Source organism: Lytechinus pictus, chromosome 10 (genome assembly GCF_037042905.1).
Source record: "Lytechinus pictus isolate F3 Inbred chromosome 10, Lp3.0, whole genome shotgun sequence".
NCBI lineage: Eukaryota > Metazoa > Echinodermata > Echinoidea > Temnopleuroida > Toxopneustidae > Lytechinus > Lytechinus pictus.
Window position 1 is genome coordinate 24,888,611 of NC_087254.1, and position 19,289 is coordinate 24,907,899.

General features: G+C 34.2%; 1 protein-coding gene across 1 annotated transcript; it reads right to left on the bottom strand.

Annotated features, from left to right (window-relative positions):
• Positions 1 to 552: 552 nt before the first annotated feature.
• Positions 553 to 18,423, bottom strand: LOC129269351 (luc7-like protein 3). Its single transcript, XM_054906844.2, has 10 exons — positions 16,350 to 18,423; positions 15,398 to 15,437; positions 14,605 to 14,743; positions 13,680 to 13,853; positions 13,043 to 13,216; positions 11,966 to 12,444; positions 11,416 to 11,510; positions 10,617 to 10,814; positions 3,968 to 7,062; positions 553 to 1,030 (listed from the first exon to the last, which is right to left on the bottom strand). The coding sequence occupies exons 3-8, from the start codon at positions 14,713 to 14,715 to the stop codon at positions 10,654 to 10,656; spliced, it is 1,194 nt and encodes a 397-aa protein (XP_054762819.1). The 5' UTR covers positions 14,716 to 14,743; positions 15,398 to 15,437; positions 16,350 to 18,423; the 3' UTR covers positions 553 to 1,030; positions 3,968 to 7,062; positions 10,617 to 10,653.
• Between the last annotated feature and the right edge of the window lie 866 nt (positions 18,424 to 19,289).

Genomic DNA, 19,289 nt, shown 5'->3' on the forward strand with positions numbered 1-19,289 from the left:
ACTTTTTGTAATAGCCCAGATATACCGGTATACAGGAGGTAAAAACTAAAGGGAGATGAGGGGATATTTATTGAAAAATTATTTTTTACATTCCTTTTCATCACCTTCCATTTCAATTCTTACTACATGCTCCATTTCTCACCTCTCTCTCTCTAATCTCCATACCAGTTCTCCATTCCTCCTCCCTCCCAATTTTCTCTGACTCTCTCCTCCCCCCATCCTTATCCCCTTCTCTCTATTTCTCTTCTTTCTCTCAAAATTTCAGGCTTGTAAAGACAAGGGAGGGGGAAGGGGACAAGGTTCAGATATCAGGAATGTGAATAATTAATCATAGGAAACAGAAATAAGTTCAGTTCTGCTTCTTAGTGGTCTTTTATTGTTACCGGTACTTTTTTTGTGTAAAATATAACATGAACACATGCCTGGATCGTGGCCTGAAAAGCAACATCCCTCTGATGTAAATTTATGGAAATGATGTGTGGTATTCTTTAAAAAAAATGCATAGGTCATAATAGCTACAGTTTATACAAAAGACAAACAGAATTCAATCAAGTATGTTTATTCATTATTTAACTGCTTTATTTACAGGAAGATCGTAGGACAAGGAATAGTTATAAGCTTTACATGACTATCATATAATAGTGTCACTATTATCGAATAGGAGATCAATTATCATGCAAATTTAGACCTTGCCTACCGAGGTGAAATTGAAAAGTCAATGGTCCTTTAACTTTATATTGTTAACAGAACTCCCAACCACTTTAGCTGCAAAATCGGAATGGTTTATCACATTAAACAAAATATAATGAGAAAGAAACAGCATTTCAATCAGAGAGTAAAGGAATAGTCGAATAGAGTATAATTAAATATCACAGCAAGAGGTAAGAAAGGTGACGATTCCCACTCTCTTCATCATAATCAGAATTAGTCCAGGATAGAAGAGGCATAACCTTGTTATTTTATATATACAATATTTTTTGATGGTTTCTTGTCAATTCGAGGGTGCTGATTACGAATCTGGATGATGCCACTCGTGTAACCTTGAGCATTTTCCGCAAATTGGCAAAATCCAATATGGCCGCCAAAATATGCAAATTACCCATGAAAATCATAAAATTGTCCGCACATTGGCTATGAAATGCATGACATTGTGTGGCAGGAATTAAATACTCTGAAAAAATAATTTTTGACAAAATATTTATTTTCCTGATATTCAAAATGGCTGCCAAAGGCCCTTGTATACGCTATTATGTACAATATGAATAGGGAAAACTAATTTTCACAAAAATGAGCACTAAAGTGCAAAAAATCGCGATGTATGAACGAAGTAATATTTGCAAATCATCATTACTAACGAGATATATCATTTATTATGTCATATATGGGAACATTTCTGTATTTTGATATCTAAAATAGCCGCCACTGGCCCAAACAGTATTGCGTACAATGGCAATGGGGGCCAAAAAATTCACAAGAGTGATCACTAAAATGCATATTATTAAGATTAAACGAGTGGAATACTGACTAAAAACATAATTGTTAACGAAATATATTATCAATATGCCATGTATGTGATGAATATTTTATTTTGATATTCAAAATGGCTGCCAAAGGCCCTAAAAGTATTAGGCACAATGAGAAAGAGGAGCAAAGAAATCACACGAGAGAGCACTAAAATGCATATATATGTGATAAATTAATGGGATACTGTCTAAAAACATCTTTTCTAACGAAATATATAATTCAGGTTTCAAGTTTGTGTTAAATACTGTATTTTGACTTTCAAAATGGCCGCCATAGACATTAACAGTATCATGTACAATGCAAAGTGGGAAACCAATATTCACAGGAGTGAGCACCATAAATGCATGTAATAGTGATCTATGAGTAAAATATTGTCTGAAAGCATAATTTCTATTAAGATATATCATTTATTCTGTCTGTTAGGTGATAAATACTGTTATTGGAAAGTCAAAATGGCTGCTACAGGCCCTTATGGTATTATGCACAATGTGAATGGAAACAAATTATTTCAACAGAATTTGGCTTTGCTTGGCCAAATGGTGATGTATGAGTGAAATTTTGTCTGAAAACATGATTTATGTCAAAATATATCACATCCTATGTAATTTAGGTGATAAATACTGTATTTCAACATTCAAAATGGCTACCATATGCCCTTTTTGTGAACATTATTTGTCTCCACTCAAATTATATATTATACGATAAGGGCCTTTGGTGGCCATTTTCAATTTAAAATGCAGCATTTATCAACTTAATTACACATGATATGATATATCTTGGTAGAAACCATGGTTTTAGACAATATTTCACCCTTTATCAATTCACAATTATATGCAATATTTAGAGCCAAGCAAAGCCAAATTCTGTCAAAATTATATGTCCCATGTTACAATGTACACAATACTTTTAGGACATACGGCAGCCATTTTGGATTTCAAAGTACAGCATTTATTACCTCCACGACCGATATTCGATGTATTCACTTAGAAATCATGATGTTTAAGACAATATTTTTACTCGTATATCACAGTTATATGCATTTTATGATTCTCACTCTTGTGAAAATTAGTTTCTCCATTCGCATTGTACATGGCCTATGGCGGCCATTTTGAATGTCAAAATACAGCATTTATCACATAAATGGTATATTAATGGCAATGATGTTTTTAGTCAGTATTCCACTCGTTTATTTTAAAAATATGCATTTTAGTGCTCACTCTTGTCATTTTTGGGGCCCAGGCCATGCGGCTTTTAGATATCAAAATACAGTGTACACAATACTTTTAGGACCTATGGCAGCCATTTTGGATTTCAAAGTACAGCATTTATTACCTCCACGACCGATATTCGATGTATTCACTTAGAAATCATGTTTAAGACAATATTTTTACTCGTATATCACAGTTATATGCATTTTATGATTCTCACTCTTGTGAAAATTAGTTTCTCCATTCGCATTGTACATGGCCTATGGCGGCCATTTTGAATGTCAAAATACAGCATTTATCACATAAATGGTATATTAATGGCAATGATGTTTTTAGTCAGTATTCCACTCGTTTATTTTAATAATATGCATTTTAGTGCTCACTCTTGTCATTTTTGGGGCCCAGGCCATGCGGCTTTTAGATATCAAAATACAGTGTACACAATACTTTTAAGACCTATGGCAGCCATTTTGGATTTCAAAGTACAGCATTTATTACCTCCACGACCAATATTCGATGTATTCACTTAGAAAACATGTTTAAGACAATATTTTTACTCGTTTATCACAGTTATATGCATTTTATGATTCTCACTCTTGTGAAAATTAGTTTCTCCATTCGCATTGTACATGGCCTATGGCGGCCATTTTGAATGTCAAAATACAGCATTTATCACATAAATGGTATATTAATGGCAATGATGTTTTTAGTCAGTATTCCCCTTGTTTATCTTAATAATATGCATTTTAGTGCTCACTCTTGTCATTTTTTGGGCCCAGGCCATTGCCATTGTACATAATACTCTTTGGGCCAGTGGCGGCTTTTAGATACCAAAATACAGCAATGTCCCCATATATGACATAATAAATGATATATCTCGTTAGTACTGATGATTGGCATATATTACTTCGTTCATACATCGCGATTTTTTTGCGGTTTAGTGCTAATTTTTGTGAAAATTAGTTTTCCCTATTCATATTGTACATAATAGAGTATACAATGGCCTATGGCAGCCATTTTGAATATCAGGAAAATAAATATTTTGTCAAAAATTATTTTTTCAGAGAGTATTTCACTCCTGCCACACAATGTCATGCATTTCATAGCCAATGTGCGGACAATTTTATGATTTTCATGGGTAATTTGCATATTTTGGCGGCCATATTGGATTTTGCCAATTTGCGGAAAATGCTCAAGGTTACACGAGTGGCATCATCCAGATTCGTAATCAGCACCCTCGAATTGACAAGAAACCATCAAAAAATATTGTATATATAAAAAAACAAGGTTTGGTCAAGTTTCTATGGGGCCTATCCTGGACTAAATGGTGGCATTGGGATTGGTTGTCATTTCAACGCTTTAGAAGGATCATTCATACAAAATGCTTCTCAACAAATTTCAAGAAAAATGTATTTTGAAGTGACATTTTCTTTTTTTTTCTTACATCTAACAATGTGTACAATAAATGATAGTGTAAGATGTTCACCAATAAAGCATCATTTGCCTTTCTCCTGTACACAAGATCATGCATCCTTGGGCAGTTCAAGTTTGAAAAATTATTGATGCAAACAATCTTGTTAAAAAAAACAGGAAATGTTACATTCTGAGTACACATATCAAGCTCTTCCTGCATCTCACTTAAAAATGCTATCCAAGGTGTCAAGAAGGCAAAACAGTATGAGATTTTTGACAGGCAGGTTCATATCATTCCATATTTTTTTATTTCAAAGATTTGATTAAGCAGGGACGTCCCTGGATTAAGTGTAATTCTAGTCCAGATTGGACCTTGATTGAGGGGGGGGGGGGGGCTTTATTTCCTTTTCAAAGCTAGCATAGAAACTCACTCCCAAATTCCCCAACCCAGAGCCAATCCCTTCAGCCCATCGAGGTACACAAACGGTTCCTATGGCTGTCGTATTCATTCTAAACAAGTAAGCAGGAAATCAAAGAAGTATCCATCTCTTCAATTTGATGAAAGATTAATTTACATTCTCCCTCATGTGTTTATATGGAGATCATTCATTGCAAGCATACAGAAAGAGTACTAACAAAAATATATGGAAAAAACGTTGAAGCTCATTTCATGCATGTAGTAAATATCAAATACTGCATTCACATCCTAGATATCTCTGTACATGACTGTCACAATTAAACCCAAATAGTTGAAAATTTTCCATTTGTTTAGCCCATCAAATAATTAAGTATTTTAAATTCACCTCTTTCAGAGATAAGTATAATTTATATCCTTTCATTCCAAAAATAATTGAAAATTCTTTTACAAATCTACCTTGGATATACAGACAGGTATAAACTGATTTTCCTCCCCAAGTTTGCATATACTGAGATAAGTATCTGTAGCTACTGATTAAGTCTCACTTATATAAACAATCATCAGAAAGAGTACTTCACGAAGCACCTTGTCAGTGATTTTCACTTACAAATTTGTTCTGAGCCAATCAGATGCAAGGATTTCAGTTGCTTAAAACATTTGTCAGTGAAATTCACCAACTATTGTTTCATGAAATACTCTCCTGTTTTCTTTTTCTTCCTTCTTCCTCCATTCATTTACAAAATGTAATTCTCAAATGTAGAACAACATACGCTTCAGCATTTCTTGGAGAAAAAAAAACAGAAAAAAACCCACTTCTTTGATTAAATATGTACAAATGATCAAATCAACACCTTTTTTTACAGGCCATAAATTTCCACAATGTAGTGCTCCTCATTCACATAAAAAAATCCACAACATATATTTGATTTTGTCAATCAATGTCTCTATCCCCCAAATAATAACCAGAATTCCTGCTATGAATATACATGTTTAAATACTTGTAGTAGAATGATCCAGCAGTATGATTTTAACCCAACTTACATATTGTATGATATTCTGAAGTACTTTAGGTGCAAATTGATTTATCACATCCCAACCTAAAAATATAACATCGGACATCATGGGCCCGTTGCATAAAACCTTTTACCTGAGAAATCTCAGGTTGTTTTTTACCGGAGTTTTTGCCCTGTCTTAAAGTCAATGGCAGAAATCAGACTAACCTTTAAGTTTTCAGTTTTTACCAGAGTTTTCTCCGGTAAAAAAGTTTTATGCAACAGGCCCCATAAGTTCAGAACTCTGTGTAACAAAAATAACTTTATTTTCATGAAAATGAGGTGGAAAAAATGGACAAACAACTATCACACACATTTTCCATCATATTATCCAAAATAATAATTTCAGAGGCTTGATTAAAACAATCAACTTAATAATTTTCTGTGTAAATATTAAATATGCACAAGAGGAATAAATTCCCAAATAATACTTATCACCTTAAATCTCGAATGTAAATTCTTTCCTTAGATTTCAGTAAAGTATATTGTTATAATTTTAAATTTTGGATAACATTTAAGACAGAGATCTCAAAAATATCTGATTGAAATTGATTCTCCAATTCCAAAGGGATTCGTAATCGGACCAGGTTTCACAAAGCATGTTATCATGCACTATGAAAATTACTCTTAGCCAATCAAATGCTGCGATTTCAGAAGCTTCAAAGTTTACATTTTCATACAAGCTTTATGAGACTGGACCAAGGTTTCCATGGTCAAAGTGCTGATACAAAACTTTTTTTTTCAAGTGAAGTCTGGGTAACTCACAAGAAAATCATTGTTTATTATCTTTCTAAATATCAATATACTACAAATCAATTTTGCAGTTTTCACATGAACTTTTCTGCAGGGGAAAGAAAGATTGAATGTGCTTGTTTTTATCCCAAAATTGACTTACAATACACAATTGTCTGGATTTATTAATATGTTCACTTTGATTGGTACGATAAGCAAGCTAACAAATGAGATGTAAGATATAGTCCTTTTTAATATCTTAAAACTACACATACCTGATAGGTGAAGACTAATGCATGGCCACATAATATCTGTTCAAGGAAATCGGATAGTACCACATCCAGGTTTGATGAACATAAGGACCTTCCTTGCTTGACAGGGACATAATTATACTCAATTGAGACTGACAAAAAAGGGTACATACACACGAAATGCATTGAAACCATAGTACAATCTTTACACCGATGAACCATGTATAGAACAAGTGCAAACAGGGAAAAAAAACAATTATTTCAATTCCATGTTATGTAAAAAAACAAACTACAAAAATAACTTTCATAACATACTGAAGTACAGTGTTGCCTAATTAAAGCTCTAACCTATACTGAAGCAACTCAAGAGTGTTGTGGATTGATGCCAATGCCAAATGTCGCCCTCTGGAGTGCCCTCCAAGGTAGTGAGATCCTGGAGTGTACCGTACATCCTGAAAAGAGTTCTGGAGCAAAGAGAAGATACATACCCAAGCATTAGAAGAATATTGACAACATTTTTATAAAAAGATGAGTGGGATAGGAGCATGCAATATTGAATTTCATGTACTGGAACTTACATAAAAAGCTGGGATGAAGAGAATTGCAAGTTCATTACTTTCACTTTTAAAGTGTGGAAGACCCTAAATCACTTCTTTTTTCCACTGCTCATTTTGAAAAGCATAAATTACTTATGTGTAAAGGCGTGTTGAGTATTTACAGTAATTAGAAAAACCAATGCCTTTCCTCTTTAAGAATTTTTTCTTTTTTTATTTGATGAGAATAAAATGAACATTTTTTCTCAAACTTGTTAAAATGGGAGTCATATATAAAAAAAATGTTCCTATTTGTTTATAGAAAAATGATTAAAAAAAACGATCTAGCATAATTGCAATAAACCTTACAGTTTCAATGTTTTTCATAGGAAAGTAAAAGGGAGGTATGTAACAAAGAATAGTGGAGACAGAAATTAGAATTGGCATTGAAAACATACTTAATAAGAAGATTCGTTCAGGACATATTGCTGTATTTTTATTTGCCTTCTTTTTCTACTTTATATAAAATCAGACAATTACAAAACTTTTCATTTTCTAATGTCAAATATTTAAAGTACATATTCTTAAGTATATAATTTTGGTCGCAAAACGGCTTCTTTCAATGCTCCAGGGATTAATTCAAACTGATCATGAAAACAAAATTGTATTCGTTGCCTAAGAATAGAAAGTCACAAATTCCATAAAGAACAGAGAACATTCTGCAAAAACAAGGCCTGCTGAAAAAAGTAATATATTACAGAAGTGGATGCATACAAGGAAAAAAAAGGAGAAAAATACATCCCGACACAGAATATTGTAACGTGGATTGAGGTACCTGTGTAAGCATGAAAAATGAACCATGTTCCTTTGTTGCTTATCACATGATGCGGGAAATACGCAAGCCATGACAGTGGTGGGTTCTCTCTCCATCATCTCAGGACTCAGCCGGCTTCAAGCATTTTTAATACATTTCATATTTAACGTCACCCGATGTGCCATACCTCAGCACATGGGTAACTTGGTACATGGATTTATTTCATTTGAAAAAAAATGAATATATAAAACACACAACCCTCTATACCTTTCCTTTTACACATCAGTTATGTACTTGATAAATTTAATAGACCTATCTAACAACCCAACCATAATTCATGGATATATTTTGATAATTTGTTTGATGTTTCCTGATAACCGAAAAGCTTCTCCGATTGAAAAAAAAATCTTGTCAGCAGACTGGATTCTTCAGTATGAAGTCTACATGTTCTTTGTATAAACAACTTATTTAAGGAACACATTGCAGGTGCATAGGAAGGTTTTTCTATACATATTTGCAATGCCTTCATCTTGAGTTAATAGTGGAAATACAAATTACAATATAGTTATTTGGACGACTTTATAAATGTGTATTTTTTCTTCTTTTCAAATCCTAAATATCAAATTCAGTTTGAAAAGTAAATGGAACGATATTCTTCTAAATATTTACATGTATATTTGTATATGACAGATCATTGGTACCATAGTCTCTGTTTTTAATTTTTCTATAAAAAAAAGTCTTAAATTTTTGTTGTGGACTTTCCTCATAATGAATGGGAGTGCAATACAATGATAAGTGGTGACATAGCATTTATACAAAAGTGACATGCCATGGAGTACTCTTCAGTAATCAAATTTTATGGGATAAAAAAGGATGTCCTAGAAGCAAAAAAGGTGATTAATATTACGTATATATTTGACAATAGAAATAAGATGCTGTATTCTACAAAGTTCACTGGTGCTCATACTAAACTAAGGATAATATATATCAACTAATTATACCTCTTTCAGATATTTTGGTATTTTTTCTCTTTCTCATTATCCGCGTTTGTTTTTACTTCCAAGCAAAATGGTAGACTAGTTGAATTATGACCATATCTTGATTTTTTTTAACATTTCCTTTCATAAGTCACACAATGCAGAGAAATACTGGTAAACATGCTTGAAGAATGTAAAAATTTGGAAAGGGTTAAGATTCTATTTGATATAAAAAATTCAAAATGGTAGAAAGACTTTGCTGTGATGTTTCATGACTTTTTTCTCGTGAAAGTTTCGAGACCAAATTTGCTACGCCCAGAGATGCAGTTCTGAAGTTACAGGTAAATGTATACCTGCATGTTGGACCGAAAATTACTTATAAACATATTGTGTTCAGCCAAAATTCATACATGTATCATTATTTTTGCAAAAAATAATTGCATGCTGGTCAATACTGCAAAAGAGTACCATGAAATTTCTTTTTAAAAGCAAATACAAACAAAAGGCCCAAAACAAGAAAAAGAAATCCATTACAAAAATAGTAAATTGAAGATCTAGACCCCTAATTTCCAGTTGACTTATTAAATTTTCAAGAGATCAGAAGCTACCATAAATTACCATTTCCTAAACTCCATGACATGATTAATTTTTAAAATATTGGTTTGGGATTCTTAAGTAAAAGAAAGCAATCTACCCTAACCCACACCCACATAATACTATGAAAATATATTGATGGTTTTTAGGCAGTCAGGATGCATTGCGTTGTATTACAATTCAAAAACAGAAACAGGTATGAAAAATTGATAAACAATGTACAGCAGCTGTTCATTTTGTTTACGATTCATAAGTGCTCGAGGAAAGAAAAACATGTACTTCATTTTTCATTTTTAACACATCATATTAAAGTGCATAAGTATTTTTTTTGTGTGTGTTACAAAAAAATATAAAGAATTAGCATACATAGAGAATTTGAAGCAGAGTAGCAACAGGCTCTAATAGAGATTTCTATTTTATACATATATCTTTTCATTTATGTCTTTGAACTGTAATACACAGAGCAATGCATCCTGTTTTTACTTTCATCGCATGTAAAGAGCTGCATAACTGTGCTACACCTTATGTTGTTTCACGTCCACATACCTCATATAATACGCTGATGAGAGAGGTGTGTGAGCTGTGAATGGGAGCCTCAGAATCACGAATACAGAGGCAGTGCTGGGCCTAGTGTAAAATGGCATACTGTACCTGCGGAAACAGCACTTGTCAAAACAATTCTCACAATGGTAGAAAAAAAAAGACATTGGCTTGGAATTAAAAGGGAGAGTTCACAGGTAAATATTCAGGAAGGTGAAGTAATGTAGTATATTAATGGGGGAGGGGGCCTAAATTGTTAAATGAAAATCTCATATTGTTTTTATTTTCATGTTGGCTATGTTAATGTGTGTGACTGGATAAGTGTATGTGGTCATCTTTTCTGATTTGGATACAATTTTCAAAAATAAAATATTGATTCAGTACGGTAACTGAAAGAAGAGAATATAGGTATCTTGTTGGAGTGACAATATAACTGGACATGGGATACAAGTTATGTAGTGGGGTCATTGTATGTTGTGTTGAAGGAAGTGGGGGGGTGGTAGATAGTTATCGATGTGTAGATCTGTTGGGAGGTTAGGACCTTTGGTTAGAACACTCACCTGTTGAGAGTTGAGTGTCACCTTGAGTATTGGATGGTTAAAATGCTGGCATCTGGACTTGGGGTTCATCGCTTCCATTCACGCTGACCTTCTTCTCTCCCTCACCCATCTCGCCGTCATCAGTGGTAGCTTGGTCTCGGTCGACTGTATCCATACTCTCCTCTGCCTTGCTGGAATCCTCTTCTCCGATCTTCTGGTCTATGAGCATTAAAGTAGTAAAAAGAAACAAAAATGTTTAGAAATTGTTACACATGATACTCATTGGACAACAGGTGTGACTGTTTATTTACATATTGTCAGCTTTTACAGACAATTTGACTGCTTATCCCCTTGAACAGTTATGATATGAATAGTGACAAAATTGTGTTTCACTTGATAACTTCTGTGATTTTGAAAATGAGTTGAATATCTTGCTATTTTTTTTTTTTATAAAACCATTTGTCAGTATGGGATGAGATGAAATTATCCGGATTAAATTTGTCTTAAATCTCATCTTATATCCAATCGCTAAGTTTTTAAGATAAGTCATCAAAGGGCAATTTAAAAACATAAATAAAAACATCACAGAGAGTATAGCTAAAAAAAATTTTAATTCAAAATTCCACAAATAATCAACAATTGGAAACAAAGAATCAATGGCCAATACATGTTTGTAAGATTGCAATGTCAGATTTTACTCAGTATATTTCAGATAGTTGGCCCTTTACCAAATACACAGGCTTGAATACATGTATACTGATTCTCAAAAATGGAATCCAAGAAGAAGCAGAAAATATAAAGAGTGTTAAATAACATCTACCTTCTTGATTTTCCTGTGGGGCTTGATCCATATTTTCCTCATCTTTGGTATCCTTTGCAGGAGACTTGGACCTGGACCGGTCACGACTTCCTTTCCTGAAAGATGAAAAAATTATGTTAATTTATCATCCAAGATTCTATATTACAAGACTTGCAATCTCTAACGAAGGTGAAGTCTACCCCCCCCCCCCATCAAGTTGATTTGAACAGAAGAAAAATAAAAAAAACACTGACAATTTCATCAAAAGCAATTGCAAAATCAGAAAGACCCATTTTATATGTTAATTTCATTAAAATATTTGAACCTGTTGTCTATAACATCACTTAATTTGCTCATGCATGGCACAAATGGGGTATCAAAGGAAAGCAGATTAGTTTCTCTTTCACATCCATGCAGAATAATTTCACAAAATTCAATATAATTTGAATATCAACCCTCTAGATTTGGATTACCTTTTTTCTGAAACGCACTGTATATTTAAAAACTAGCAGGTAGTGTATACAAATTTTTGGACTAGCCATGCCTCTTTTAGAAGTGGTATCCCACCTACCTACTATCACCTCTCTCTTCTGATCTACTGCTCTTCTCTCTAGAGCCCCTTCTGCTATGTCTTCTTTCCCTGGATCTACTCCTAGACTTATCCCTTCTCCTCTCTTTGGAACGACTCCTCCTACGATCTCTTGATCGGCTTCGATGGCGATGCTCGCTTGACCTGCTCCTTCGTCTATCACGTGTTCTATCCCGAGAGCGGCTACGACGTCTATCACGAGATCTGCTGCGGCGACGATCGCGGGACCTGCTCCTCCTCCTCCGATCACGGGATCTCGACCTTGATCGCCTCCTTGACCTTTCTCTCTCTCTCTTTTCCCTCTCCTTGCGCCTTTCTTCTCTCTCCCTTTCCCTCTCCTTTTCCCTTTCCCGTTCTCTTTTCCTTCTTTCTTCCCTCTCCTTTTCTCTTTCCTTTTCTCGCTCTTCTCTTTCTTTCCTGATTTTATCTTCCCTGTCTGTTATTAGTTTATGCCTTTTGTCCTGTGAAACACAAAAGGAAAAAAAATCATATTTCAATCATATAATCAATAACATATCTGGACAAAAAGAAGCAAGATTTACAGGTATTTTTTTATTTAAAAAATGCTGATTCCAAAGCTATATGCCATTTTGTAACATTTACAAATGGGCAATTCCATAAAATATGTACGTCCGACCCCCTATATGTGGGACCTTCATGATTTTTTTGTCTCTGATTTCTTATTCTTTTGACAGTCTGTAACGTTCTCTAATTGACCATGACTTGGTCAGTTTATAAATGGGGTCGGACGTACAAAAAGGTTGATCATTTTATGGAATTGCCCAAATGAATGTATTACTATTGGAATCAATTCAAAACATTTCATTAGATTAGCCTCTTGTTCAGGGAGTTTCAGAAGTATAATGAACCCTGTCGCAATTATCTTTTTTAACAAGTAAATTAAACAAATAACATATTTCATCACTTATGTGCCATAACTGCAAATTGGCATCAGTAATATTCTTCTTTCATTTCAAACCTTTCCTTTTGGATTTTATGTAAACATTGATAAAGTTCTTAACTTCATGAATTCAGGCCATACAGAGTAGAATTAATTACCCTAATTTCTTCAATAGTGAGTTTGATCTTGGCAAATCCCATGTGTTGTTTGCCCATTAGATGATCATCTACTCTTGTCTGTGAGTCACCTACGATGAGGAATGCTCCGCAAACCTCACACACTTCCATCTGCTTTTCCTGGGAAAGAATGGTGTCCAATACTTCCTCTGATGCCTGGTAATATCAAGTACAGAAAGAACGTGAAGGGTATTCTTGACAAACTTTCTAATGTGAGTGGTTACATGATTGGGAATCCAATCATTGCACTATGCAAATTTCACTTGACTTTGTAGCTTCACATTCACTACTTTTTAAATTCACATTTCAAAGTCAGCTGTCATAACATCTAGTGGAACTTATGACAACAATTTTCCTTATTGGTTATATTCTGTAAATTATCAGACCTTTTTCCCTGCACAATGTCAGTGATGTCAGTACAATTATTGCTTTTTCATGGGCATCTGGGCCATAAGTGAATTTGTAAACAAAAAAGTAACCACAAATTGTTGGTATACCCAATGCTCATGACTTATCTAATTGTGCACTGGCAAGAGGCAAATCTAACCAAACAGAAGCCTTCTACCAAATGGCTCATCTTATATCAATGCCTCTTACTCTGACTTTCATTAATACTTACAGCTTGCAACTCTGCCCTCTCCATGGTTAGTTTATCGCATAGCTTCATGACGTTTTGGGCTTCATCTACCCTTCCTTCACAGCCTAAGGATTCCACCTGCTCTAGGAGTGAGGTGATGCGTTCTGATAGGATCTTAATCTGCTCTTCATCAGGACCTCTATTAGGAGCTGTCAGCTGCACAACACAAAATGGAGAGGTTGCTTTCATAACATCAAGGACATAATTTTCATTCAATTCAATTTTGATTTCTTCCTTGATTTTATTACTCTTAACAAGCTAGAGAAATTGCAGCATGTGTGTACAATGCAGGGGCAAACTGGCGACTTTGCAATACCAAGATTTCAAGATTTAAACAAAAAAGACAAACTATATAGGGCTGCATGATATTGCACAACTGGGTTTAGCAGGAAAATATTGTTGAAATATTGTCTCCTATCAATAAAAGACACACATCCTCAATGTCTGCCACTTGGCTGGCATAAAAATATCTCGACAATGTACACTGAAAAGGGGGGGGGAGGTAAGAAATGGTTTGTGTTGAAAGTATTATGACCCTTTCTCTAGACTTTCATTATCCACAAGTTGAATTGTGAATGACTGGGTTTTCGGCTGGTTATAACTGATGATTGAACTTTGAGCTAGTATTTATGTCTGAAACACAAAAGAGGCCCACTTGTTTACAATACTACCGAACGCGATACATTGCCTCCCAATATCATCCATTATCATCATACTATGCAGCCCTAATAGAAAAAAAATCAAAGTATTTTCAAGAAGAAACTGACAAATCACCAGACATACTGCTCCTGGAAAAAAAAACATATAAAATTTGCAAAAATATCCTGACCAGTATCAATCTTGAAATATACATTCAGCCCTTGATTATAATTAGTTCTAAATAAAGAGAGATGAGACAGATGATTACATTTGCTCTGTTGCTGTTGAGTGCCAGTCTGGAATGGCCTCTCTTGATTCTCTTCTCAACATCATTCATGATCTGTTGGAGATATTGCAAGAACTCCTCCTCATAATTCATCCGCTTAAAACGGCTACTCTCCTTGTAACTGCAGAATAAAAGACATGAAATAGATGTCAGCGGGTATGGAAGGAAATGGGTACAGGTAACATGTGGGAAGGGGAACCTGCTTACGAAGTTACAATGACATGAATCTAGTAGCCAAATAAATGAAAGCATCTCAAGTTTAAATTAAAACTTTTGTTCATTGTAATACTTATTGTGAGCAACTGACTTAATACAAAGTTTAGAAACCCTATACCAGAGAACGATTTCATAGGTCTTACTTATTTGGCTAATTATTCAGAATCATTTGACAAACATACATACATTAATACTTGGTGGTTATTTTATTTGATTCTGTAATTAACAATGTAAAGGGAATTTACTGTCACAGTGTTGATAAAGATAATTTCAACATTTAAGGAATGTAAGAAATATGAATTTACCAGTGGTCAACAAAAAAGCTGATGTGGACTTAACTATATTCATGAAATATTCATGAGATTGAAAAGGATTAATTCACTAAACAAAAACAAATGAATTGAAAATGAGCCAATTTAACAACCTGATAACTGATAATTCAACTGGAAATACCTAAAAGAAAAGATATAAATAATTTGAATGCCCCCCAATAAAATCCTGACATAAACTGCTCTAGAAATAGAATGCTAACAATCTGCTAAAAAAATAGTACACTTACTCTTTTTTCAGATGATCATCATGTATTTTCTCACACTGACCTAAAATGAAATAACAAAAAAATCTCAATATGTCTTTTTCATATCATAATACTTATATTATTGACTATTTTCTATTAAATTTTGGGCTACTCCAAAACAGAGAAGGCAGATGATACCTCAGTTTGTATAACAGTGGTTTTGTAGCTTATAGCTCTCAATATATCATAAATTCCATAGGATGCACTTTTGTCAGAACACTGAACATGTGCATTTAAAACATCACCAGACAGATTTCATACATGCTTGATGCTTCTATGTTAGGTTTTTTTTTACCATTTACAAAGGCTGGTTTATTGACTTTGTATTAAATGAGCTGCTAGCATGTGACATCACTATAGAATAAAAACTAAAAATCAGTTCTGCATACTTTAATGGATCACAACACCTTATCTAATTTTCCTGTGTTTAATCAAATATAAATAAATGGACATCAGGGTGAAATCTCCACTTAATCCACAATAGAAGGTTGCTTTATTAGGAAGACAAACAGCTATTGGTCCACTAACAGGCATTTACGCTTACTTCTTCCACAGTCTCATTATTATCAAAGCCAAGAATGAACTCTTTAATATAGTGGTGGGGAAGAAACTGTTTAAAATTAGTTTTCAAAAGGCCTATGGCTTTGTAAAAAAATCAAATAATCAAGGGTTCTTGTATGGGCACTCCTGTGAGTTGCCCATCTCTGTAACATAAAGCCCTGCCTCTGCAATCATATGCCATCTCTGTAACATAAAACCCTGCCGAATGCCAATGTATGTAACCTTTTCATGATGAATGATGATTTTTTTTTTTTTTTTTTTTTGGGGGGGGGGGGGTTAGTTTAATAAATAAACAAAACAGGGGCATGATAATTATCTGGGATATTGACTGGATTTTGTTCAATCCTGGAAGAAAAAAAAATGCTTAACTCACCTAAATCAGATCTTGTGTTCACAAAAAGCTCATTTGGACAGAAATCCACCAGATAGTGTTTACAAACCTGATAGGAAAAGAAAAAGGTGAGATTAATTCATAATTGGTGTTTGTCTGATGTAAACATGCAGTGTTGTAGTATGGGATTGAGACGAAATGAAATCTTGGTTACACAGTCAGATAGGAAATTCTTAAAGGACAAGTCCACCCCAACAAAAGTTGATTTGAATAAAAAGAGGAAAATCCAACAAGCATAGCACTGAAAATTTCATCAAAATCGGATGTAAAATAAGAAGTTATGACATTTTTAAGCTTTGCTTAATTTCACAAAAGAGTTATATTCACATCCTGGTCAGTATGCAAATGAGGGGACTGATGACATTACTCACCCACTATTCCATTTGTATTTCATTATATGAAATCTTTAAATTTTCTTCCCGTACTGTGAAAAAAGCTTTATTACTCCCTGAACATGTGGTATTACCATTATTTTAACATTTTCTGGTTCAGTCAAGTTGGTTTTTATCGTCAAATCTGTAAAAATTGGAATATTGTCCTTAATTCAAACAATAAAAAACAAAAGCAATAGTGAGTGAGGAACATCATCGACTCTCTCATTTGCATGTCACTGAGTTGTGCATACAACTGTTTTGTAGAAAATAAGCGAAACTTTAATTTTGTAACTTTCTTATTTCACATCCGATTTTGATAAAATTTTCAGTGTTATACTTGTCTGATTTTTCTCTTTTGATTAAAATCAAGATTTTTCTGGGGTGAATTTGACTTTTATCAGTTTTCATTATTTATAAAAATGACAATATCTACTTCATTATCTATCTGAAAAAATAATTAAAATGCACCTTTTTTTGTTTTTAGAGAAAAAATCAAAGCAGGTAGGTGAAGTTTGAACAATAGCAAGCCAACAAGTTGCATTTTTAAAAGTTGTGATCTTGCTATACATGTAATCATGGAGACATTGCCACTGTGATATAAGGTAGATATGACTCTTCTTTTATGTGCTCCAATACACAAAATGGCTCAGATGTAATTTATTAAGAAGTTTTCTTCCACGAGGACATTCTGTGTTATAACTTTATTACTGCACCAGGGGAATAAGTTCTTAGGAGAAACTCACAAATCTATAATTAAGGGCAAACCCCATTGGAAAGTTGTCCCTGTCACGTGTCATCTTTCACTTAGCAAATTGCCAATTTGAAATTTACATAGTCTTAGGGATCACCACACTGCTGCCATAACTTTCTTATTCTAATTTCTTTCAAATTTTCAGCATTCTGTTTTACTTTTTTCCCCCTCTCAAACACACACTTTTTTTTAATAATAACATTCCATACATGTACATTGCCATTTTTATTTCATCTTAAAGAGAATACCGAGGACAAGTAAATATTATAATATTGAGTATACGATGGGTGATGGATGGATCTAAAAAGACTAAAAATAGTGGTGGGCTATACAAGGTGAGAAAATGTCAATGTTTCCAATCACAGAGAGAACCAGCTCCATAGATGCAGTTTGTGCTCCTGAGTAGGGCTGGGTCTAAAACCCGGGTACCCTGGTCCCGCCCGCATGCCTCAGGTACCCGGGTAGAAAAATCAATACCTGATACCCGAAAATTGCTTACCAGTATACCGTACATGTATTGGATTTGTATTGCATAGTTTAAGACGTGATTGTAACTCATCACAAAAGTACACAAGTCTCATTTTGAATCTCACAAATTACCTTCGAAATATAAAAAAATACAAGTTTTTCAAGTGATGATGTGACTGAGATCGTTCAATCGTCGCCATGTTTCTTTTGCACCTTCAGCATACGAAGCGCCAGCCAATCACGTTCATGTTACCATTTTCAGTTCATCATAAACCGAAAATGGTAACACGATCGTTATTGGCTGGCACATCCGATGCTCCGAAACTCGGAAATCAATTGACTTTGTGCATGTAGCGATAGATTCTACAAACTCACAAACACGATGTAATATCTGAGCTAGATTCGGCCTGAAAAAAAAACCAAGTCCATTTCCCCCTGAACGAAGGTTTTTCACAGGGAAATCGTTTTTGGTTTATTTTATATACCGTAGCTAACATATTTGATGTCTGTTATGATGATAAGGCTAGAGAAAGACTCAAGAAAATAATAATCAGCAGCCCGTCGTAACCCATTCCGAACATGTACCGTAGACGTCTGCCAGTTCACAACACATCGGGTGGCCGGATGTAGCCACCTAGGGCAATGTCGTTTAGAGGGGTATGAGCCGTGGGTAATGGGAAGTGATTATTACGATCTTGATCAAGAATTGTCCATAAAAGTTTGATTATCAAACGTACCTACCTTCATGAAACTAATTTCGACTTTATTCTGAAGTAATTGATTTAAAGCAGCGAAGTTCCCTGGCAAAGTTCAAACAGACGCCAAACATACTCGGTAATATTTTGTCACAGCCGAGCGAGAGTGAGAGCTTGCATTGTGGTTATAGTAAGACTTAAAGATATGGTCCGGGCTGAATATATTTACATCTTACATATTTACATCTAATACATAGAGTAGAATTCACTGAGCAAAATGCCGAAAATTTCATCAAAATCGGATAACAAATAATAGTTATTGAAGGTTAAAGTTTAGCAATATTTTGTGAAAACAGTCGTCATGAATATTCATTAGGTGGGCTGATGATGTCACATCCCCACTTTCCGTTTTCTTATGTTATTACATTAAATCATAATTTTTTCATTATTTCATACTTTAAACTTGTGTGAATAATATGTCTCCCTTATAATGAAATAAGTTGCAGCAATAAATATCTAATGCACTAAGGCGAGGCGTCAAAAGCCCAAATGCGTTCCAACGCGTGCATAGCCATTGTTCCTTAATGAGAGTGTGCAAAGGAGTTCCAAGAGATTAGTACGAAGTACCGTTATA

Bases quoted from the DNA above. Each gene is read 5' to 3' on its own strand.
- LOC129269351 (XM_054906844.2), bottom strand. From the start codon at position 14,715: ATGAATTATGAGGAGGAGTTCTTGCAATATCTCCAACAGATCATGAAT. The intron at 13,217-13,679 runs GTAAGTATTAAT...TGATATTACCAG, and splicing joins AGAGGGCAGAGTTGCAAGCT to GCATCAGAGGAAGTATTGGA. The intron at 12,445-13,042 runs GTAATTAATTCT...TGTGTTTCACAG, and splicing joins TCACTATTGAAGAAATTAGG to GACAAAAGGCATAAACTAAT.